Source organism: Oryctolagus cuniculus, chromosome 11, assembly GCF_051225735.1.
Source record: "Oryctolagus cuniculus isolate XC-2025 breed Fujian yellow rabbit chromosome 11, ASM5122573v1, whole genome shotgun sequence".
NCBI classification, from domain to species: domain Eukaryota; kingdom Metazoa; phylum Chordata; class Mammalia; order Lagomorpha; family Leporidae; genus Oryctolagus; species Oryctolagus cuniculus.
Window position 1 is genome coordinate 96,460,666 of NC_142877.1, and position 23,706 is coordinate 96,484,371.

The following is a 23,706-nucleotide window of genomic DNA, read 5'->3' on the forward strand; positions in this document are numbered from 1 at the left end:
ACTTTTTTAAATACTCTTTCTCTGAACATAGGTGAACCTTTCACAAACTTTTCAGAAAGTAATTATGGCTCTTGAATTTGCAGGTGTCCTGAAAAAGGAAAATATGGTCTGAAATGTGAGCATGATGATTAGGAAAAGTTCATCTTGAATAAATTTCTTGGTATTTCATCACCTAACACCCCCCTTTTATAGACTGTGTACATTGGAATATGCAAATACTTCATGTTCTTTCTTGGAAGGACTGAAATACTCAAATACTTAGTTTCCTTTCTTACCTGTGGTCCTTGGACCTGTTATTCCCTCTGCAAGCAATGTTGTCCTCACTCCTTATCAACTCCTACGTGTCTCCCCATTTGCCAAGGGCTTTAGGCATCACTTCCTCTGGAAGGATTTTCTCGAACCTAGACCCTTGTTTTGGTGACCTGTTCATCTCCCCTTTTCTCTCTTCCAGTGGTTATGCAAGCCAAGAACACCTATCCTCTATACTGGAATTTTCCTTTTTTAATTTTTTTTTAAAAAATTCATTTTTTATTTGAAAGGCAAAAAGAGAGAGATGTAGCAGACACAGACAGATCGTCCATTCACTGGTTCACTCCCTAAATACCTGCAATGGCCAGGGCTGGGTCAGGCTGAAACCAGGATCCTGGAATTCAATCCAGATCTCCCATGAAAGACAGGGACCCAGGTCCTGGAGCTACCACCTGCTGCCTCCCAGGCTGTGCCTTAGTGTGAAGCTGGAGTTGTAAGCAGAACTGGGACTTGAAGCCAGGCATTCTGATGTCAGATGTAGATGTTTGAAGTGGATCTTAACTGCTGTGCCAAACACTGCTCCTTGAGTTGTTTTTTCTGTGCCTCTCTCCTATATAGACTGTACTTTTTTGAGGGCAGGGACAGAGATTTACCGGTCCCTAGACCACATACAGGCCTGTTTCACAGTAAACAGGTAGTGTTAGATGATTAAGTGAAAACACCTTTACATGTATGTGAGAACATGTACTCAGATTAACTCAGTGTATTTCACTGTTTGGGGTTTTTGCAGATGGAGCTTTATATTGTGTTTGCCATAAATCTACATATTCTCCTCTTCCAGATGACTATAATTGGTATGTATTAAGATTCAATTGAACAAATAACATCTTAGCTGTATCTGAAGTGATTTAATTTTATTTTCTTCCTGCTTTTCTGATTATTCTTTCTGTAATTTTGCTTTGAAAAATTATTTCAAAGATCTTATTTATCCAGCATTTGGGCTTACAAATATTTTAAGTAAAAAATCATTATCATTGTGTTTCAGTGAATACTTAGTTTGTTGTAAGACAGACATGCTGTTAGAAATGCTGTCTTCTCTTCCTGAAGAATGTGTTAGCTTTTTGAAAATGTTAATAAGTTTTATGGTTTTCTCTTTGAGTTCGTGTCTATTAGCTTAAATAGTTATTTATTTTATCTTTTGTTTGATGTTGAATAATCCTAAATTACAAATATTCAATTCAACCATCATTTATTTACTGTTTATTCAGTTCCAGTCATTATGCTAAGAACCAGGAATAATAACATAAAACATTGTCTTTTTTTCTCTACTGAAGACTCTGATTTATAGAAATTTCAGGATATTTTCTTAGGTTGCCTGGTTTTTATTGAAAATTATAGTAAAAATATATTCTTTTTTGACTCTAACTTTATTGTACATTTAGTGGGTAGTGAGATAAAAAGATAGTGATGAAATTGACTAGGTAACAGTTTCTGAATCTGAAAAGGTTGAATTCTGTGTTTTATAGTATCTAAAACTCCATCTTTTACCAAAAATCATTGGACAGGTTAAATGACCAGTAAAGGCATGTTATGGTATTCAGTCTTAAAATCATGGTGAAACAATCTAATGCTTTATCCTGTGTTAGCCAGAATATACTTTAGAGTTAATTACTAGGAGTTCAACTATGCAGTATACTTTGTTGAGGTAGTTAAGCTGAGATATTCTGAAGGCTGGTCTTGAGTTGCCTCCTAAGTTATGGGCACCAGATTTGCCAATCTAGTAACGTAGCACTGTTCTTCAGCAATTTGTGATTAATTAACTACAACTCAACAAATAATCATTCTACCTTGAATGCACTATAATTTTAACACATTCTTTTTTAGCAAAGTGGAGCTTGCTTTGACATCGGATGGCAGGACAATAGTATGCTATCACCCTTCTGTGGACATTCCATACGAACACACAAAAGTATGTATAAGAAAATCTCTTACAGTTTTAATTTGCCTTAGAAATATTCATTCTAAATGTTTATACTGAATGTTCATCCATAGAGAAAAATTGTCTGAATATTAAGGTTTTTTATTTTAAAGATTTATTTTTTAGAAAGATAGAGTGAGAGCAAGAGAGAGAGAGAACTTCCACCTGCTGTTTGATTCCCCAAATGGCTGCAATAGCCAGGTCTGAACCAGGCCAAAGCCAGAAGCCAGGGAATTCATTCTGGTCTCCCACATGGGTGGCAGGGGCCCAAGTACTTGGCCGTCATCTGCTGCCTTCCCAGGTGCATCAGCAGGAAGCTGGATCAGAAGCAGAGCAGCCAGAACTTTAACCGGCACTCCGATATGGGATGTTAGCATTGAAAGTGGCAACTTAACCTGTTGTACAACAGTGCTGGCCCCTGTTTTTATATATATAAAGATTTATTTATTTACTTTGAAAGTCAGAGTTACACAGAGAGAGAAAGAGAGGCAGAGAGAGAGAGAGAGAGAGGTCTTCCATCCATTGGTTCACTCCCCAGTTGGCCGCAACTGCTGGAGCTTTGCAGATCTGAAGCCAGGAGCCAGGAACTTCTTCCGGGTCTCCTATGCGGGTACAGGAGCCCAAGGACTTGGGTCATCTTCTATTGCTTTTCCAGGCCATAGCAGAGAGCTGGATCAGAAGTGGAGCAGCGGGGTCTCGAACCGGCAGCCATATGGGATGCCAGCACTGCAGGCGGTGGCTTTACCTGCTACACCATAACACCAGCTCCTAAAGTACTAATATTCTAAAAATGTTATTCTAGATTTTGGAATTTCTAGTTGAGGAAAATAAGGTTATTATACTGGGGATGAAAAAATGATATGGGAAAAGAAGGTAAGGATATAAAAATACTTCTTTTTAGTAGTATGTATAGTGGAAAATTTTAAAACTCAAATTTTGAGAATTCTTAGGAAAAATAAGAGAAATGAAGGATGACATTTCTGAATGTTGGCATTCAGTTTTTTTTTTTTTAATTTTTGCTTAATTTTTCTTGTTTGCCCAAAAAGATCCATTCTGAGTCTGCCAAAGGCTCTTGGTATAGGCTTTGAAAAATCTGTTAATCCTAGTGTCTTTTTCTTTTTTAAAGATTTACTTATTTATTTGAAAGTCAGAGTTACACACAGAAAGAAGGAGAGGCAGAGAGAAAGAGAGAGGTCTTCCATCCACTGGTTCTCTCCCCAGTTGGCTGCAATGAGCAGAGCTGCGCCGATATAGAGCCAGGAGCCAGGAGCTTCCTCCAGGTCTCCCATGGTGGGGTACAGGAGCCCAAGGACTTGGACTATCTTGTACTACTTTCCCAGGCCATAGCAGAGAGCTGGATTGGAGTGGAGCAGCCAGGACTCGAACTTGCATCCATATGGGATGCCGGCACTGCAGGTAGCAGCTTTACCCGCTACACCACAGTGCTGGCCCCATTTGATAATATTGAAAACATTTCATCTTGGGGCCAGTGCTATGGTATAGTGGATTAAGTTGCTATCTGCAGTACCAGCATCTCATATGGGTGCCAGTTCAAGTCTTGGCTGCTCTACTTCTCATCCAGCTCCCTGATAATTTGCCTGGAAAGCTATGGAAGATGGCCCAAGTCCTTGGGCCTCTGCCTCCACATTGGGGACCCAGATGAAGCTCCTGGCTTCTGGTTTGGGCCTGGCCCAGCCCTGACCATTGCAGCCATTTGGGAAGTGAACCAGTGGATGGAAAATCTCTGTCTGTTCCTCATTCTCTCTGTAACTCCGACTTTCAGATAAATAAATATATCTTTAAAAAACAAAACCTGTGAAATATTTTTAAGAAGTTTCTCTTTAGTAACATGTATAATCTGAAAGAGAGAAAAGTGTTGTTTTATAGGGTCTGTCAACCTAAATAGTAACACAGAGAGACCTCAAAGATAAAAGCTTATCTGAGAATAACAGAGCAGTGCAGTGAGAATGCTTGTGCTATAGTAAACTGTAAGTGTATTCAGGGAGGCTGAGGCAAGGAGAAGGGTTTTTGTTGTTGTTATTTTCTTAAAGATTTATTTATTTATTTGAAGGTCGAGTTAGAGAGAGGGAGAGACACAGAGAGGGATCTTCCATTCCTTGGTTCATTCCCTGAAAGGCTTTAATGGCCAGGGCTGACCCAGGCTGAAGCCAGGAGCCTAGGACTCCATCCAGGTCTCCCACATGGGTACAGGGGTCCAAGTACTCAAGCCATCTCGTGTTGCTTTCCTAGGTGCATTAACCAGCTGCTTGGTTGGAGGTAGAATAGCTGTACTTGAATTGGTGCTCATATGTGATGCCAGCATCACAAGTGGTGGCTTAACCTGCTGTGCCACAGTGCCAGCCCCAAAGGGAAGCTTTTAAAGGCAAAATGAGGAAGAAAGTTATGTACATTGTTTTGAAACAATAGTCCTTGGCTACAAAGATCAACAATGTGGGTGGCATTGGTCTAAGGTTGAATGGGCAGTTGTTGTGCAGATGCCTTTGTGTTGTGTATAATTCTTTGTGTAAGGTTGCAGTGGCCTTGGGCAAGATTGTGCTTCTAGCATAGTCTCTTGTGATGGTTGTTGCTATAGGCATGTGTGTGTGAGACTCCTTCCTTTCTTTTTTTTTTTTTTTAAAGATTTATTGTATTTTTTGAAAGTCAGAGTTACACAGAGAGAGGAGAGGCAGAGAGAGAGAGAGAGAGAAAGAGAGAGGTCCTCTGTCTGATGGTTCACTCCCCAATTGGCCGGAGCTGTGCCGATCTGAAGCCAGGAGCTAGAAGCTTCTTCCGGGTCTTTCACATGGGTGCAGGGGCCCAAGGACTTGGGCCCTCTTCCACTGCTTTCCCAGGCCATAGCAGAGAGCTGGATCGAAAAGGAGCAGCCGGGTCTCGAACTGGCGCCCATATGGGATGCTGGCGCTTCAGGCCAGGGCATTAACCTGCTGTGCCACAGCGCTGGCCCCAAGACTCCCTCCTTTCATAACCTCTCTTTTTATTCATTTGGTAGGGTTTGACAGGTGAGTCCATTTTGATTCTGACAGCTTTCACAGCTCTAATTCTGTTTTTCAGTCCCTCTCATGATATGTAACAATTTACAAAGACACATTAATATGTTACTTTATATAAAGAGATGATCTTTTAAAATCATTTAAATGTCTAAGAAGTATTTTCTCTTTAAAATACATTTATATAATTTTTTTTTCTTATTTGAGACCTTAAAAGAAATGATAATTGCTACCTACCATTTATTAAATTCTTAGAGTACTAGGCACAGCTAAATGTACTGTATACTATTTCAATTCATCCTCAACAAACCTTTCTGAGTAGATTTTACTCTGATTTTTCAGAAAGGACATCTGAGGGTTCAATAATATGCACAAGGTCACAGAGGTAGTAAATGACAGAATAAGAGGCCAAAGCTCAAGCTTTTACCCTCTTAGTTATATTTCTCCCTTATCCTCTCTTACACTAGGAGGGAATAATATACTACACCACTAATAAGGAAGGGGTTCCTTAATTAATTTAACTTAGAAAGCCTTTCATAATCTGTTTGAAATCCATCTTTTTTTTTTTTTTTAATTTATTTGAAAGTCAGAGTTACAAAGAGAGAGGAGAGGCAGAGAGAGAGAGAGATCTTCCATCTGATGGTTCACTCCCCAATTGTCTGCAATGGCCAGAGCTATGCCTATCTGAAGCCAGGAGCCAGGAGCTTCTTCCGGGTCTCCCATGAGGGTTTAGGGGCCCAAGGACTTGGCCATCTTCTGCTGCTTTCCCAGGCCATAGCAGAGAGCTGGATCAGAAGTGGAGCAGCTGGGACTCAAACCGGCGCCCATATGGGATGCCAATGCTGCAGGCAGCGTCTTAACCTGCTATGCCACAACACTGGCCCCAAGATCCATCTTTTAAAATTACCCTTTTACTTAATGTTCTTACCTATGTTTCTTTACTTACTCATACTATGTGTTTTCCCTTGGAGACTATATTGTACACTCTGTTACAAGTCTGACTCCACTCCCTTTTTTTTTTTTAAGGATTTATTTATTTTTTTGACAGGTAGAGTTATAGACAGTGAGAGAGAGGGAGACAGAGAGAAAGGTCTTCCTTCCGTTGATTCACTCCCCAAATGGCCGCTATGGCCAGCGCTGCGCCGATCTGAAGCCAGGAGCCAGGTGCTTCCTCCTGGTCTCCCATGGGCGTGCAAGGGCCCAGGCACTTGGGCAATCCTCCACTGCCCTCCCGGGCCACAGCAGAGAGCTGGACTGGAAGAGGAGCAACCAGGACTAGAACCGGCGCCCATATGGGATGCCGGCGCTGCAGGTGGAGGATTAACCACATGAGCCATGGCGCCAAAGACTCCCTTTTCTTTTCTCTTCTTACTGATGTCTTTGTTGCTTTGCATTTCCATACTGCATGTTCAGATGTGCCACCTCTATGTACTTACAAAGGCAGAGGCCATTTTGTTTCCTGCACATAAACTAAATAAACAGATATGTTGTAACACTTAATATCATGGTAGGAATGTAATAGTTGGCACTTATAGTATATGACTATAAAGAGGGTGTTTGCATGTTTCTTACCTGATTGTAAATGCAGATTTCCTTTATATTGTCATAACAAACAACTGTAAAATAGAGTTCTTGACCTTCTAAGGCAGTGATTCTTACTGATGGCAATATGTAGTTTGACTTGTATGTTGGAGAGATGAGATTTTTAGTAATTAATGTTTTGGGGAGAGAAGCTACTCAAGTTACCATAAAACATTATGTGATGATATTTCTTCACTTCAAATGAAAACGGTGAAAATTTTCCTACTTCTACGGGATATAAGAAGTATCATTTCTAATGAAAGGTTTTTCATTGTATCCTATATTAATGATATACATATATATACATATATATGGTAGGCTGTAAACTTTTAGATTAAAATTATAATAGGTATAATTTATACTTCTGGGAAATGAAAATTTAAATTAATAAATACTTGGGGGCCAGTGTTATGGCATAGTAGGTTAAACTACCATCTGTGATGCTGGCATCCCATATGGGTGCCAGTTTGTGTCCTGGCTGCTCCACTTTGGATCCAGCTCTCTGCTAGTGCACTTGGGAAAGCAGTGGAAGATGACACAAATGCTTGGGTCGTTGCCACCCATATGGGAGATGCAGATGGAGCTTTTGGCTTCAGCATGTTGCAGCCCTCGCCATTGCAGCCATTTGAAGAGTGAACTTGCAGATGGAAGATCTCTTCCTCTGTCTTTCCCTCTCTCTCTGTAACTCTGCCTTTCAAATAAATAAATGAGTGTTCTTTAAAAATAAGTACTTTATCATTAGAGAAGAAAGTAACTTTAAATAATAATTTCATTATTGGAAAAGAAACCCAAAAACTGGTATATGAAGAAAACTATTTCTGATTCCTTTTATTTTTATTTTATTTTCTTTATTTTTAAAAAATTATTTTAGTTACTTGAAGGCAGAGTTACAGAGAGACAGAGAAGGGGATCTTCCATTCCCTGGCTTACTCCCCAAATGGCTGCAATGGCCGGGGTTGAGCCAGGCTGAAGCCAGGAGCCTGGAACTCCATGCAGGTCTCCCACCTGGGTGACAGGGGCTCAAGTGCTTGAGCCATCTTCCAGTGCCTTCCCATGCTGAGTCAGAAGTGGAGCAGCCGGGACTCGAACCAGCGCTCATATTGGGATGCTGCTATCACAGGCAGTAGCTTAATCCTATGCACTACAATCCTAGCCCCTATTTCTGATTCTTCATTGAACAATGTAACCAAATGAAACTGTTCTGATTACTTATTTACCCTCCCTGAGATACTCTATGAATGACTGAGTATAACTTTTACTAGAAACTCAGTCAAATGCTCACCATGCATGTTCCTACATTTTGATTCTGTTTGCTACTGATTATTTTATAGCCTATCCCTCGACCAGATCCTGTACTTAATAATGAAGAAACACATGATCAAGTGCTGAAAACCAGATTAGAAGAAAAAAGTGAACACCTTGAGCAAGGACCCATGATAGAACAACTTAGCAAAATGTTCTTTACTACTAAGCACCGTTGGTATCCTCGTGGACAGTAAGTTCCATTTTTTTCAACTCCACCTAGACACATTAACGGAACACATAACTTTTCTTGCATTAATGACTTCTGAAATGTTATTTTCTGTGGGAAAATTAATCCCAAATACAATTACCTGCTATATTTTATTTTTAAATCTACATATAAGTATACACTAAACATCATTTTTCCTTTATTTTATTTGAAAGATTTATTTGAAAGGCAGAACAACTGAGGTAGAGGTTGAGGGGGGCAGAAGTGGAGAGAGAGAGGAGAGAGATTTTGTTTTTAGAAATGTATTTGTTTATTTGAATTGTGGAGTTACAAAGGCAGATGCAGAGAGAGAGAGAGAGTGAGAGAGAGAGGTCTTCCATTTGCTAGTTCACTCCCCAGATGACTGCAATGGCTGAAGCCAGGAGCCTGGAGCTTCTTCTGGGTCTCCCATGCAGGTGCAGGGGCCCAAGGACTTGGGCCTTCTTCTTCTTCTTCTTCTTATTTTTTTAAAAGAATTAGTTTATTTATTTGAAAGAGTTAGAGAGAGAGATAGAGCCAGAGAGAGAGAGGTCTTGCATCTGCTGGTTTACTCCCCAAATGATGGCAATAGCCAGAGCTGTGCTGATCCAAAGCCAAGAGCCAGGAGCTTCTTCCAGATCTCCCATGCAGGTACAGGGACCCAAGGAGTTGGGCCATCTTCTACTGCTTTCCAGGCCATAGCAGAGAGCTGACTCAGAAGAGTAGCAGATAGGACTTGAACCAGCACCCATATGGGATGCTGGAACTGTAGGCTGGGACTTTAACACTCTGCACCACAGTGCTGACCTCAGGCCATCTTCTACTGCTTTCCTAGGCCGTAGCAGAGAGCTGGGTCAGAAGTGGAGCAGCCAGGACTTGAACCATTGCCTATATGGGATGCTAGCGCTGCAGGTAGCAGCTTTACCCGCTACACCACAGCACTGGCCCTGAGGTATTTTCCATTGTTGGTTCACTCACCAAATTCCTGCAATAGCTGGGGCCGGGCCAGGCCAAATCCAAGAGCCAAGAACACCATCCAGATCTCCCATGTGGATGGTAGGAACCCAAGTACTTGGACCATCAACTGCTGCCTCCAGGGGTATGTATTAGCAAGAACCTGGATTCAAAGCAAAGGAGCTGGGGTGTGATCCCAGGTACTCCATCCAACATGGGATGTGGGTATCCCATGCAGTAGCTTAACCCACTGCACTACAGCCACCACCCCTTCCTTTATTTCAGTGAAAGAATTTAACCAGTTTTTAGGGAATTTTTCAAGAGTTCTTGTAATTTTTACTAGTCTTTAACAGTTGTTTAGTGTGTTGCTTTTATTCATCTTCTTGATAAATAGTTGATTTTGTCCTTAGTCCTTTATCCATTTCTTCATCAGATTTTGAGTTGCTGTTAAAAAAAAGTTGAGTGCAGCTAATGATTGGGCAATATATATTGTTCTCAGTTCTTTAGATACTACAATTGCTCTTCTGTTTGTAGGTGCTCACATTTTTTATTTATTTGAAAGGCAGAGTGACAGGGATATAGGGAGACAGAGAAATCTTCCATTCATTGGGTTACTCCTCAAATGGCTGCCCTGTCTCCCATATGGGTGACAGGGACCCAAGCACTTGGGCCATCTTTTCTTGGCCTTCCAGGGACATTAGCAGGGAGCTGGGTCAGAAGTAGAGCAGCTGGGACTCGAAGCAGCACTCTGATAGGGGATTCCAGTGTCACAGGTTGCATCTTAACCCACTGCACCACAGTATGGGCTCAAGTGCTTGTTGATTCTTACCAGCTATCTGATTCTCACTTCAATGATTTTTTAAAATCTTTTTTCGTATCTATCTTCCATAACAAACTGTGAGAAGTTCTTTGAGCAAGCTTTGTTCGTATTCACTTGTATAATTCATTGGCAGATATATTTGTGAAAGTAATGAATGTAAGTTCATTGAGCTTATGAAGAGCTGGGTGATCAAATAATATCTAGTTGAAAGTTGTTAACTCTTAAGGAGAGAAGATAGTGGAATAAAAAAACAATTGATACCAAATGTGATTGAACCTGAGGGATGGTTCAGAGTTACCCGTGGGGGCTAGGGGAAGAACTCCACAGCAGAGGGAACAGAAGCATGTGAAATAAAGTTTGCTGGGGAAACAGCAAGGAGTTCAGATTGAATGGAACCCAGCATATGAGGAGGTAAATGTAGGAAGAGCCTTATGAAGGATTTTGTGCTTAGGAGTTTTAAAAAGTAAGCTAACATTCCTGATACTTGCGCATCAGAAAATCATTCAAGAGGTTCTGTATATGGGATAAAGTGATAGAGGGGAAGATTACAGTTAGGGAGACCTGTTAGGAAATTCTCATAATAGTAGAGTGGAAAACATTGAAGATCTAGGGGCTGGCATTGTGGTGTAGCTGGTAAAGTCCCTGTCTGCAACACTGGCATCCTGCATGGGAGCCAGTTCATGTCCTTGCTGTTCTACTTCCAATCCAACTCCCTGCTAATGGCCTGGGAAAAACAATGGAAGATAGCGCAAGTGCTTGGATTCCTGCCACCAGTGTGGGAGATCCAGAAGAATGCCTGGCTCTGCCCTGGCCATTGTGGCTACTTGGGGAATGAATCAGCGAATGGAAGGCCTTTCTCTCTCTCTTTCCCTCTCTCTGTAACTCTGACTTTCAAATAAATAAATAAATCTTTTAAAAAAGTTGAAGATCTAAATGGGCCACCAATGAGAATAAGGGGGGGGGGGGGGATAAAGGAAAAGTTTGATGTTTGAGAGCTTAGCATTAGTAGATGTGTGAGTTGGAAGACAGAGGAGGGAGACAGGAGGCCTCTCATTTCTGACTGGGTGTTTGGGTGGATGGAGGTGCTATTCACACAAGCGGGGAAGCAGGTTGGGCAGTGAGGAGGATGAACCCAGTGTTAGATTAAATCTGAAGAGTCTGCATCATCTGGTGGGCCACAATTCTGAAAGCAAGTGGATCCTATGGATCTGGAGCTCAGTTGGCTTTTTGTGTTTGTCCTTAGAAAGTACTAACTCTAAGGTATAACTCTTAGGTTATAGTAGAAATTCCTTAGGGCTCTACCTCATAATCTACTTTTTGATGAAATTCACTTTGAGAGTTTTAATTGTAGTCATTATATAGATGACATGCAACCTATTCTCTTACACATTTTTTAATTTCCTTAGTCTTACTCCCAGTATCATTGTCTTTAGACTATTTCTAAGTTTTTGATTCATTTTAATGAAACATAGCGCTTCTTTTCCTGTCTAAAAATGTTCCTCTCTTCACAATCTCTCTATAAAATTACTTATGTATCAGTTTCCCGAGAAAAAAATTTGTGGATCTTTCAATTCATGTTTCTGTTTTGTGTCTTCTTCCTTGATTTTTCTTTCTTATTTAGTACTCACTTTATTTATACATGCTGAGTTTTCCCTGTCTTTGTAATTTTAAGTTACTGTGTATAAAAACAAATTAGTAAGCTATTTTATAGCCATGTAACTTAAATAATTACCATATTCTAAATTTTCTTTGCATCATTTATAACATCTCTCACGTTTATCTATATTCCTGTCACATTATCCAGATATTTGGGTTGAAGCTTCACCTTGAACTTCTGTAATGGCTTTTAGTATCTCTTTCCTTTCTGTGTGTTTCATATTGCTGCAGTCTTTTGTAAATATTGCTTGTAATCAAATTACTGAAGTTACAGAAATTCTCTGAAGTGTGTAACTTGAAAGGAGTAAGAGTGAAGACAAAAAGACTATTTGAAGTCTTAAAACCAAACATGTTATAGTCAGACATTTGTGTCTAATATCCTAAAGCTGTGTTTAATCTTACTTACTTATTTAATCTTATTACTGCAAGTTAGCTTTTGGCTGCCAATTAAGTTAATCTCCTGGTTTGTCTTTTCTCATCAGGATTATTAGGCACTTTGAATTGTAAACAGGCTTTAATTAGATGGAATTGATTGTCCTCATATCTATCCTAATAAAGAGCTCGGCAGTAAACCTCACATACTAGTATATATGTATAAAGAAAAGTGTTACCTGGAATCAATCATCCTTTCAGATCATTCCAAAAATATCTATTTAGAGTTTACTTACATATTTTGGGTTAATGTAATATAAACCATTTGCAAATACTGGTTTCTAGATATCAGTGACTTATTTCTCCTTAAATCTCAGGTGACATATAGAAAGATGCTTTACTAAATGTTTATAATTTTTAAGTAATTGAATCAAAAGCACAGGACCACTATGAATTATATCTAGGGATGTAGTAACATCTTTTTAAATGGGTTTTTTATTAACAGATGTAAAATGTGCTCATTGTGCAGTGGAGGGTGGCCCAGGTGCTTGGGCCCTGCACCCGCATAGAAGACCAGGAAAAGCACCTGGCTCCTGGCTTCAGACTGGCGTGGTGCGCCGGCCGCGGCGGCCCTTGCGGGGTGAAACAATGGAAAAAAGGAAGACCTTTCTCTCTCTCTCTCACTGTCCACTCTGCCCGTCAAAAAAAAAAAAAAAAAAAGTGCTCGTTATTTTTTAAAAGTTTTTTTTTTGTTTTTGTTTTTTGTTTTTTTTTGTTTTTTTTGACGGGCAGAGTGGACAGTGAGAGAGAGAGAGAAAGGTCTTCCTTTAGCCGTTGGTTCACCCCGCAATGGCTGCCACGGGTGGCGCATTGCACTGATCCGAAGCCAGGAGCCAGGTGCTTCTCCTGGTCTCCCATGCGGGTGCAGGGCTCCAGCACTTGGGCCATCCTCCACTGCACTCCTTTCACTTGTAGATTATTTCACAGCTGTTAGTTTCTAAGTATTTTGAACTATTTTAAAATTTTCCAGGTAATCTGTTGCTGATTTCTAGTTAGTTCTGACCAGGAAACATATTTTGTATACTTTCAGTTTTTTGAAATTGATGTGTCCTGTGTTGTAGTATAGCGGGACTTGCCATGCTTGCATCCCATATTAGAGAGCTTTAAGTCCTGGCTGCTCTGCTTCCAGTCCAGCAACTTGCTAATGCACTCGGGAAGGCAATGGATGATGGGCCTAGTCCTTGGGCTCCTGCCATTCATGTGGGAGAGAGACCAGGATGGAGTTTCTGGCCCAGCCTCAGCTATTGGGGACATTTGGGGAGTGAACCAGGAGATGGAAGATTTGTCTCTCCTTCTCTATCTTTCTCTATCATTCTGACTTTTGAATAAATATATAAACCTTTAAAAAATATTGCTTGAAACTTGTTTTATGGCCCATATTACACTCTGTCTTCATAAATAGATGTGTGTTCAAAGTGAAAGGCTGTCTCTGCCATTGTTGGCCATGGTGTTGTATAAATACTAATGAGGTGGAATTGGTCAGGAGTGTTGTTTGTTTTCTATATCCTTTTACTAAGCTATTCAGTTGTAGTTAAGGAGGAATAACAAAAATTAAAGTTACAACTATACATGTGGATTTTTCTGTTTCTCCTTTCAGTTTTATCTGTTTTATCTCCAGATATTTGAGACCTTGTTTTCAGTTGCATATATGTTTATTTGAAAGCTTTTATTTAATAAATATAAATTTCATGGGTACAGCTTTTGGAATATAGCAGTTCTTTCCCCCATACCCACTCTCCCACTCCCACTCCCGTCCCACCTCCTGCTCCCTCTCCCAATCTCATTCTCCATTAAGATTCATTTTTAATTATCTTTATATACAGTAGCCGGCGCCGCGGCTCACTTGGCTAATCCTCTGCCTGCAGCACTGGCACCCTGGGTTCTAGTCCCAGTCAGGGCGCCGGATTCTGTCCCAGTTGCCCCTCTTCTAGTCCAGCTCTCTGCTGTGGCCCGGGAGTACAGTAGAGGATGGCCCAAGTACTTGGGCTCTGCACCCACATGGGAGACCAGGAGAAGCACCTGGCTCCTGGCTTTGGATCAGCGCGGTGCCCCGGCCATAGCGCGCTGGCCGCGGCGGCCATTGCAGGGTGAACCAACTGTAAAAGGAAGACCTTTCTCCCTCTCTCTATCACTGTCCACTCTGCCTGTCAAAAAAAAAAAATGCCTTTAGGGCTGATTCTGAAGCCCAAGTAGTTGCATATATGTGTTTTATGATTATGTCTTCTAATAAATTGATACCTTTATGTTTGTAAGATATTCATTTATTTATTTCAAAGTCAGAGTTACAAGAGGGAGAGACAGAGACCTTCCATCTGTTAGTTTACTCCCCATTGTCAATGGCCAAGGCTGGGCCAGACTGAAGCTAAGAGCCTGGAACTTCTTTCAGGTCTCCCACATAGGTACAAGGGCCCAAGCACTTGGGCCATCTTTTTGCTGTCTTCCCAAAGAATTAACAGGGAGCTAGATTAGAAGTGGAGCAGTTAGGTCTCCATCCAGTGCCCATATGGGATGCTGGCATCACAGGCAGAGGCCTAACCTGCTACACCACAACACTATCCCTATTTCTTTTGTTTTATAGTCTTCTACAAGATTTCTAATAACAATATCCTTAATACAATGCATGGGTGCTAAGTGCTAAGTTACTGTTTGAAGGAACAATATCTCCCTTAATTATCTTCACAGCTTTTTTGATGTGTTCAGTTCCATTTTGAAGTAGCATTTACTTATGGTAGTCTGTGGTGTATTCCTTTGATACATATTGCAGTGATTCTTGGGAATTTTATTTCCATAGTTCAGCTTTCAGTTTATATGGGCTGATCTATTTTTGATTTTATCTAGGCAGATCACAGATGGGTTAAGAATATTACTCATTATCATATCAGATTCTTAATCAAGGTCAACAAATTGTTTATGATCTAATGGTGTTACTCTACTTCATTCTGTCCTGAAGCCATCTGTACCCAATTACTGTCCTTACCCAAGGTGGGTAGACTGGGAATGTGGGCAATATGACTATATAGAATCGCTGCTAAAATCATTCTGTGGCCAATAAGCATTTTTTAAAAAGATTTATTTGTTTATTTGAGAGGCAGAATTTCACATACACACACACAGAGAAAGAGAGAGAAAGGTCTTCCATCTGCTGGTTCATTCCCCAAATGGCCACAATGGCCTGAGCTGAGCTGATCCAAAGCCAAGAGCCCAGAGCTTCTTCCGGGTCTCCTACACAGGTGCAGGAGCCCAAGGACTTGAGCCATCTTCTATTGCTTTCCCAGGCCATAGTTGAGAGCTGGGTTGGAAGTAGAGCAGCCAGGACTCAAACCAGTGCCTATATAGGATGCTGGCACTGCAAGTGGTGGCTTTACCGGCTACACCACAGTGCCAGCCCCAGTAAGCATTTTTGACTTGAATGTTTCAGGTCTGAAGACCCAAAGTTAAAGTTGTTATTTTTAAATTTGTGATTTAAGAGCAGGTGGTTGGGGCCAGCGCTGTGGCATAGCAGGTAAAGCCGCCACTTGCAGTCCTGGCATCCCATATGTGCGCTGGTTCAAATCCCGGCTGCTCCACTTCTGATCTAACTCTCTGCTATGACCTGGAAAGCAGTGGAAGATGGCCCAAGTCCTTGGGCCTCTGCACCTGCATGAGAGACCCGGAAGAAGCTCCTGGCTCCTGGCTTCAGATTGGTGCAGCCAATTGGAGAATGAACCAGCAGATGGAAGACTTCTCTCTCTCTCTCTCTCTCTCTCTCTCTCTCTGCATGTAACTCTGACTTTCAAATGAATAAATAAATCTTTAAAAAAAATAGACTAGGTGGTTGTGGTGCAGCCAGTGAACCTGTTGCTTGGGACATCCACATCGCACATCAGAGTGCCTGGTTGGAACCCAGCTATTCCACGCTTGCAGTCCGGCTTCCTGCAAATGTGCATGTTAGGTCTGGAATAGCTCAGGGTTCTGGCCTTTTGTACCCCCAGAAAGGAAAGATGGAAAAAGGAGACAGAGACAGACCTCAACAGAGATAGTTCACTTTATGGGAAGCAAAGAAGGTGATGACAGTCTGTTCTTGTGAAGAGACTGTGCACTGGGTGCATTTGGACTCAGAGTTTTATCTGGTTTAGAGGGAATTTGGTGGGGGGGGGGGTGTAGAAGGCAGTGGGTGTCTCTTTGAAACCTCAGGGGACTTCTTCCTTGTCTGTTTCACATGATGCTCTGTGCAGCTTTGATGCTCTGTGCAGCTTACCTGCTTTGCTGTTTGTATTGCAAGGAGACAAGAAGGGTTGGTTTGGCACTTAGGAGCTCAACAAAAGGGAGGATCTGGGGCAGAGAGGGGAAAGGAGGAAGAACAGGAGGAGGAGCAAGGTACCACAAGGCCTTTAGTGCACCCTGGGAGGCAGTATATGAATAGCCTCAGTACTTGGGTCCCTGTGATTCATGTGAGAGATCTGGATGGAGTCTCCAGCTCCTGGCTTTAGAATGATCCAGCCCTGGATATTGTTGGCATTTGCAGAGTTAACCAGTGGATGGAAGATTCTCTCTCTCCCTATCTCTATTTGTGTGTGTGTCTTTCTTTCTCTCACTCTGCCTTTCAAATAAGTAAATATATAAATCTTTAAGATAAAAAAAATTTTGAATTAGATTTTCCCTTTTCCTAATTCAAGTGATTCTATTTGGATTCGGATGGTAACTCAGAATTTTAGATTTGGCCTTCATGCCATGACTGAGTACTAGAAGTCTGAATTCTTAGCATGGGAGGTAGATGATAATGAAACTGAACCGGCTGGTCTTTGAAGTTAATTTGCCTTTGCCTGAATGACTTTATATTCAGTGATGCAAAGGTTGATTTTTTAAAATGGCATGTATAGGGGGCTGGCACTGTGGCGCAGTGGGTTAACGTCCTGGCCTGAAGCGCCAGCATCCCATATGGGGGCTCCAGTTTGAGACCTAGCTGCTCCACTTCCTATCCAGCTCTCTGCTATGGCCTGGGAAAGCAGTAGAAGATGGCCCAAGTCCTTGGGCCCCTGCACCTGCGTGGGAGACCCAAAGGAAGTTCCTGGCTCCTGGTTTCAGATTAGTTCAGTTCCGGCCGTTGTGGCCAACTGGGCACTGAACCATCGATGGAAGACCTCTCTCTCTCTCTCTCTCTCTCTCTCCCCTTCTTTCCCTCCCTCCCTCCCTCCCTCTCTCTCTGCCTGTCTTTGTGTAACTCTGACTTTCAAGTAAATAAATAAATCTTATAAAAAATAGCTTGTATAGCCATGAGGCTTCTGCCACTTCCTGTGTGATAGTACAGGTGATAAAAACAAATTAAACCAGTTTTGCATTCATCTGAAGTCTTTTTTTTTTTTTTTTTTTTTTAATTTTTGATAGGCAGAGTGGACAGTGAGAGAGAGAGACAGAGAGAGAAAGGTCTTCCTTTTGCCGTTGGTTCACCCTCCAATGGCCGCCGCTGCAGCCGGCGCACCGCGCTGATCCGATGGCAGGAGCCAGGATCCAGGTGCTTTTCCTGGTCTCCCATGGGGTGCAGGGCCCAAGCACCTGGGCCATCCTCCACTGCACTCCCTGGCCATAGCAGAGAGCTGGCCTGGAAGAGGGGCAACCGGGACAGAATCCGGTGCCCCGACCGGGACTAGAACCCGGTGTGCCGGCGCCGCAAGGTGGAGGATTAGCCTATTGAGCCACGGCGCCGGCTCATCTGAAGTCTTGAGATGTCAGATGCATTCTTTGGAAGGAACCCCTTTTGCAAATCATTTGTTTTCTACTCCCTATGAAAATTTGCACTCAGTAGCTGCTCTATGAATGAATGGTTGTTGACAAAATTGTAAATTGCATCACTCCCCATAGCTGCCCGGGAGGCATCTCCTTTTTCGGTATGACCACTGCCCAGCAAGCTACCCTTGTCTGTGCCCTCAGTTCCAGTACTGTGTCCAAGCTCTTCTTCCCATCTTCAGTCTTCCTCAATTAGCATGTAAAAATCCAAAGTGATTGAGTGTTTCTTCCAGTATATTTCTTTTAGAGCATCATGTGTATAGGGACTGGGTCTGTTACCTTAATGACTTTGTTGTTACTCTTTTTACCTATATAAAGTGCATATATTTCTCCTGGTTTCTCTTCTTGGTTCCTTTTCAAATTTCCTGTCTCTAGGTTTTAGAATGCCCCAGGATTAGTCATTGGACCTCTCCCCTTTCTGTCCCATTCTCTGTGATCATGATTTTTTTTTAAAGATTTATTTATTTATTGAAAGGCAGAATTACAGAGAGGCAGAGGCATAGAGAGAGAAATCTTCCATCTGCTGGTTCACTCCCCAGATGGCCACAACGACCAGAGCTAGGCCAATCAGAGGCCAGGAGCTTTCTTCCGGTCTCCCACACGAGTGCAGGGCCCAAGGACTTGGGCCATCTTTTACTGCTTTCCCAGGCCATAGCAGAGAGCTGGATCAGAAGTGGAGCAGCCATGACTTGAACCAGTACCCATATGGAATGCTGGCTTCGGAGGCAGTGGCTTTACCTTCTATTCCACAATGCCAGCCCCAATCTCTGATGGTCTTAATCGTTAATCTGCATCATCTCCAGTTCTAGTTATTTGGGGATAATATATGGTTTAGGGTGGTGAAATGGGTTGAAGAGAATATCTGCTTTTGAAGTGAGAATCGATCATGATTTCACCCAGTACCAAAACTATTTTTTTAAAAAGATTTTATTTATTTATTTAAAAGGCAGAGTTACAGAGAGAAAGATCTTCGATTTGCTAGTTCCCTCTCCAAGTGGCCACAACAGCCAGAGATGGACCAGGCCAAACCCAGGAGCCTAGAATTCCACCTGGTTGTCCAACATGGGTGGCAAGGGCCCAAGTTCTTTGGCTCCGCTGCTTTCTTAGTTAGATTAGCAGGGAGCTGGATTGAAAATGGAGCAATTGGAACTTGACCCAGTGCTAGGCAGTATCTTAACCCAGTGTGCCCCAGTACCACCATAACTTTAAATACCCACCTGCGTGATAATGACTCCCAAGTGTATCTCTTGACCTCTAGACTTGAATATCAGACTGCCTACTAAACATGTCTAACATGCATTCCTAACTTGATGTGTCTCTTTTCTTATCATACCTCTTAAACAAGATCATATGTGGAATAGCTCCACCAATTGTAAAACTGTTGAAAGAGAGAAGGATGCAAGGAACACTGAATGGAAAGTAAGAAGGACCTGGGAAAGAATAATAAATTTCTCAAATATAGAGCAATCCTATAAATGCATAAATGACAATACACATTATTATGAAGAACTACTTTAATTTACTCCCATGGAGGCAACAAAAATTAGCTCCTACCATCAGTAAGAAACAAATTTGACCTGACTTACTATAAACCAGAAGGAAAAGTGCTGCTCTGTGTTAAGGACTGGGAACCAGTATTCCAGATGTCACTGAGTCACTGTGTCATTTAAGAAGGGCAACAGTATGTCTCCATTTGCCAGGAACAGTCTTAGTTTAACTCTTGGGTTAATTATTAATAGTGCCTGCTTCAGTTCCCTTAAGAGTTCCAGTCTGGATGAGAGACTATAGGGTCACCTTAAGTTAAGGTGTTTATTTCTGGCTAGTGATTATAGTATATGTAGAAATTCATACTTGATAAGAAATCTGTAAATGCTATTTGACATTTATTGAGTGTATTTTAGAACTTGACTCTGTTAGGTTTACGGCTATCAGGGTCTCAAACCTTTTCAGTCAGTCGTTAGTCATAAATGCAATTGAGCAATTTATGTTGTATTATATTTTTAAAGGATAGTTCTTAGCATTTTTAGAATCCTACACATCATTGATAATTTGATAAAGGTTATGAACCCACTTCCCAGAAGTGGATAGTGGGTAAAGCTGACGTCTGTGATGCCAGCATCCCATATGGATACTGATTGGAGTCCCAGCTGCTCCACTTCCCATCCAGCTCTCTGCTATAGCCTGGGAAAGCAGTAGAGGATGGCCCAACTACCTGGGCTCCTGGCTCCTGACTTCAGATCGGCTCAGCTCTGGCAGTTGCAGCCATCTGGGGAGTGAACCAGAAGATGGAAGAGTTCTCTTTTCTTTCTCTGCCTCTGCCTCTCTAAGTCTGCCTTTCAAAAATATAAATAAATGAATCTTGTAAAAAAAAAAAGTTCTGAATATTTTTGAAACATACTCTTACATTGCTTTTCAAAAGTATTGTACCAATTAATACTTTAATCAGTGGGGTATGATACTGCTGATTTCACCACATCATGCTTGGTTTGGGCATTATGAGTTTTTCTTTAAAGATTTATTTAGGGGCTGGCGCTGTGGTGTAACGGGTAAAGCCGCACCTGCAGTGCCAGCATCCCATATCAGCTCCAGTTCAAGTCCCAGCTGCTCCACTTCCAACTCAGCTCTCTACTATGGCCTGGGAAAGCAGCAGAAGATGGCCCAAGTGTTTGGACCCCTGCACCCATGTGGGAGACCTGAATGAAGCTGCTGCTCCTGGCTTTGGCCTGGCCCAGACCCAGCTGTTGTGGCCATTTGAGGAGTGAACCAGCTGATGGAAGATCTCTCTCTGACTCTCCTTCCCTTTCTCTGTGACTCTGCCTTTCAAGTAAATAAAATACATCTTTTTTTTTTTAAAGGAAGTATTTAAAATGTGTATATAAAGTTCTCTTGATTTTTAAAATAGTTCTAATAAAGAGCAAAATGTTCATAGGAATTTTAAGATGTCTGTCAAGAGTAATGCATTTTCATTACAATAATCTTATCAATATTTTCTTTTTTTCAAGTTATCATACACGTCGTAAGAAACTGGATCCTCCAAGGGACAGATGATACTGAGGTTCTTGGAATCAAAGAGGAATGTTATCCTGTGCCTCATTTTCCATTTGAGAAAATGGAATCTGGTATCTTCCCCTTATATGTTACATAGTAAAATGATCATTAAATATCCTTTCATGTAGCAGAATGTGTTTTTCTTTGTATATATTAAGTAATTCCAGATTTGATTCTCATTAAGAAAAAACTTTTCATCTTATTTTCTTTTTATGGTAAAGTCTATCATGTATGTGTGTAGTATGATTAAGTATTTTTACATTACCAGCCAAACATTGTTAGTCATATAAATATGGTTCAGAGAAATGTCCATGGCTCTCCTTCTGAAGGAATGCTTTAAATTGCCTTTGAGAATAAATTCACTGGGTCAACTGAGAAAATGGAAAGTAGATGCTGTAGTATTATTGGTTTCTATAAAATAATTAGATTAATTACATTTTAATCAGTTCCTACTATCTTCCAGGTCTTTTCCATTCATTATTAAATTCTCAATAAAAATCTTTTGAAATAAGTGGCATTATCTCCATTTTACATTTAAAGTTAAATGACTTAGTAAGTAAATGACTAGTAAGTGGAAGGGGCAGGATCCAAACTGTCAGGCTCCAAGTGTTTTTTTTCATCTATTATTAAGAATATGCAATCCTAGAGATTATTCAACAAAGCATATTATATAATTCAGGGAATTTTTTTTTCTTTTTCTGGCTAACTTAAAAAATATGCTAGTTTTAGGATATATACAAAGAGCTTCAACTCTGTGATTAAAATATTTTATCATACCAGTGTTAAGAGAATGTTGATAGATTGATCTGTTGTTTCTGATCAATTTATATATGATTTTTAAAGATTTATTTATTTATTTGAGAGTCAGAGAGAGAGAGAGAGAGAGAGAGGTCTTCCATCCGATGGTTCATTCCCCAATTGGCTGCAGCGACCGGAACTGTGCCAGTCAGAAGCCAGGAGCCAGGAGCTTCTTCCGGGTTTCCCATGTAGGTACAGGGGCCCAAGGACTTGGGCCATCTTCTACTGCTTTCCCAGGCCATAGCAGAGAGCTGGATGGGAAGTGGAGCAGCCAGGACTCGAACTGGCATCCATATGGGATGCTGGCGCTTCAGGCCAGGGTGTTAAACTGCTGCGCCACAGTGCTGGCACCCCCTCCCTTTTTTTTTTAAGATAGCTTATATATGATTCTAATAACATGGCTGCCCCCTACAGTTTCTATTTAGGAGGTTTGGGCATCTTAAGAAAATGGAGAAGTGTATTATTCAATTTGTGTTATAAAATACTTGCAATATTTCTAGAATTGATGAGAAAAATACTTTTTCATTCAAAGTCTGTTGTTTAGTGGTGTTTTTCTAAATAAAGGAAATCCAGATGAAGGTTCAAGTAACCAATAAAATGTAAGAAATAGTGAATAAGAAAGAGTTCAGGAAATATAATGGTGACCTTCTGCTACCCAAAGGAAATGGTTTTAAGAATTTTATTTTTTTTTACTAGTATTAATTTTTTAGAAAGATCAAAGAAAAACCATTCATACAACTTGATAAACAAAAATATTACCATCTGTGTTGATTACATGTCCTTGAAAAATTTTTTCTAAGTTAATTTATTCAAAATTTTACAAAGATTGAGCTCTGTTGTAGAGATTGAAAGTGTACAAAACTAAACCAAAACAAAATGACGAAAGTTTTCCTCTAAGCACAAAGATCTACTAAATAGAGATGTTGCCTAAACTGCACACTCACATTGGTACTTTGTGTTTGTTTTTCTTTTTTTAAAGATTTTATTTATTTCTTTGAAAGACAGAGTTAGAGAGAGAGAGAGAGAGAGAGAGAGGAGAGGTCTTCCATCCGCTGGTTCACTCCCCAGATGGCCGCAACGGCTAGAGCTGCGCCAATCCAAAGCCAAGAGCCAGGAGCTTCCTCTGGGTCTCCCATGTGGGTGCAGGGGCTCAAGGACTTGGGCCATCTTCTACTGCTATCCCAGGCCATAGCAGAGAGCTGGATTGGAAGAGGAGCATCCGGGACTAGAACCAGCACCCATATGGGATGCCAGCGCTTCAGGCCAGGGCCTTAACCCACTGAGCCACAGTGCCAGTCCTATCATGTTGGTAATTTGGAGAAGTAACTTTAATTTTATTGTATTCGAAGTATAGATAGTTTTTTTTTTTTTTTTTAAGGTTTATTTATTTATTTGAAAGGCAGAGTTACAGAGAGGCAGAGAGAGAGAGAGATCTTCCATCCACTGGTTCACTCCCCAATTGGCCACCATGGCCAGAGCTGCACCAATCCAAAGCCAGGAGCCAGGAGCTTCTTCCAGGTCTCCCATGCAGATGCAGGGGCCCAAGCACTTGGACCATTTTCTGCTGCTTTGTCATGCCATAGCAGAGAGCTGGATTGGAAGTGGAGCAGCCAGAACTCGAACTGGCACCTATATGGGATGCTGACACTGCAGGCAGCGGCTTTACCTGCTATGCCATGGCACCAACCCCTAGATGGGTATTAATTTTGTTAAATAAGCATATTCTATCTCAGCATCTCACGTCATCACAAATGTGTGCAGTGTCAGTGTGGTGCACACAGCAGAGACATCAGCACAGGCATGTGCAGTGTCATTCCAGAGATAGGAGCCTATTATCCACCATCACCATTTTATGAAAGATCCACTTATTTAGCAGGTATCTAAAAATTATAAGAAGTCATATTATCCTTTATATTAGCGAACTTAACAT

At 41.2% G+C, this 23,706-nt stretch overlaps 1 protein-coding gene across 5 annotated transcripts in view; it reads left to right on the forward strand.

Annotated features, from left to right (window-relative positions):
• MRPL42 (mitochondrial ribosomal protein L42) overlaps positions 1-21,105 on the forward strand; it is a 61,443-nt gene extending 40,338 nt beyond the window's left edge. For 2 of the 5 annotated variants that reach the window (XM_089308744.1, XM_070052701.2), the window contains 4 exons: positions 1,040-1,103; positions 2,134-2,218; positions 8,148-8,311; positions 20,933-21,105. In XM_089308744.1, the coding sequence (XP_089164870.1) occupies positions 1,040-1,103; positions 2,134-2,218; positions 8,148-8,311; positions 20,933-20,978 (359 nt within the window). In that variant the 3' untranslated portion in view covers positions 20,979-21,105. Of the gene's footprint in view, positions 1-1,039; positions 1,104-2,133; positions 2,219-8,147; positions 8,312-9,140; positions 9,405-20,932 lie in introns of those variants that run through there. The other 3 variants (XR_016216906.1, XM_089308745.1, XR_016216905.1) reach the window with 3 other exon arrangements.
• Positions 21,106-23,706: the final 2,601 nt, after the last annotated feature.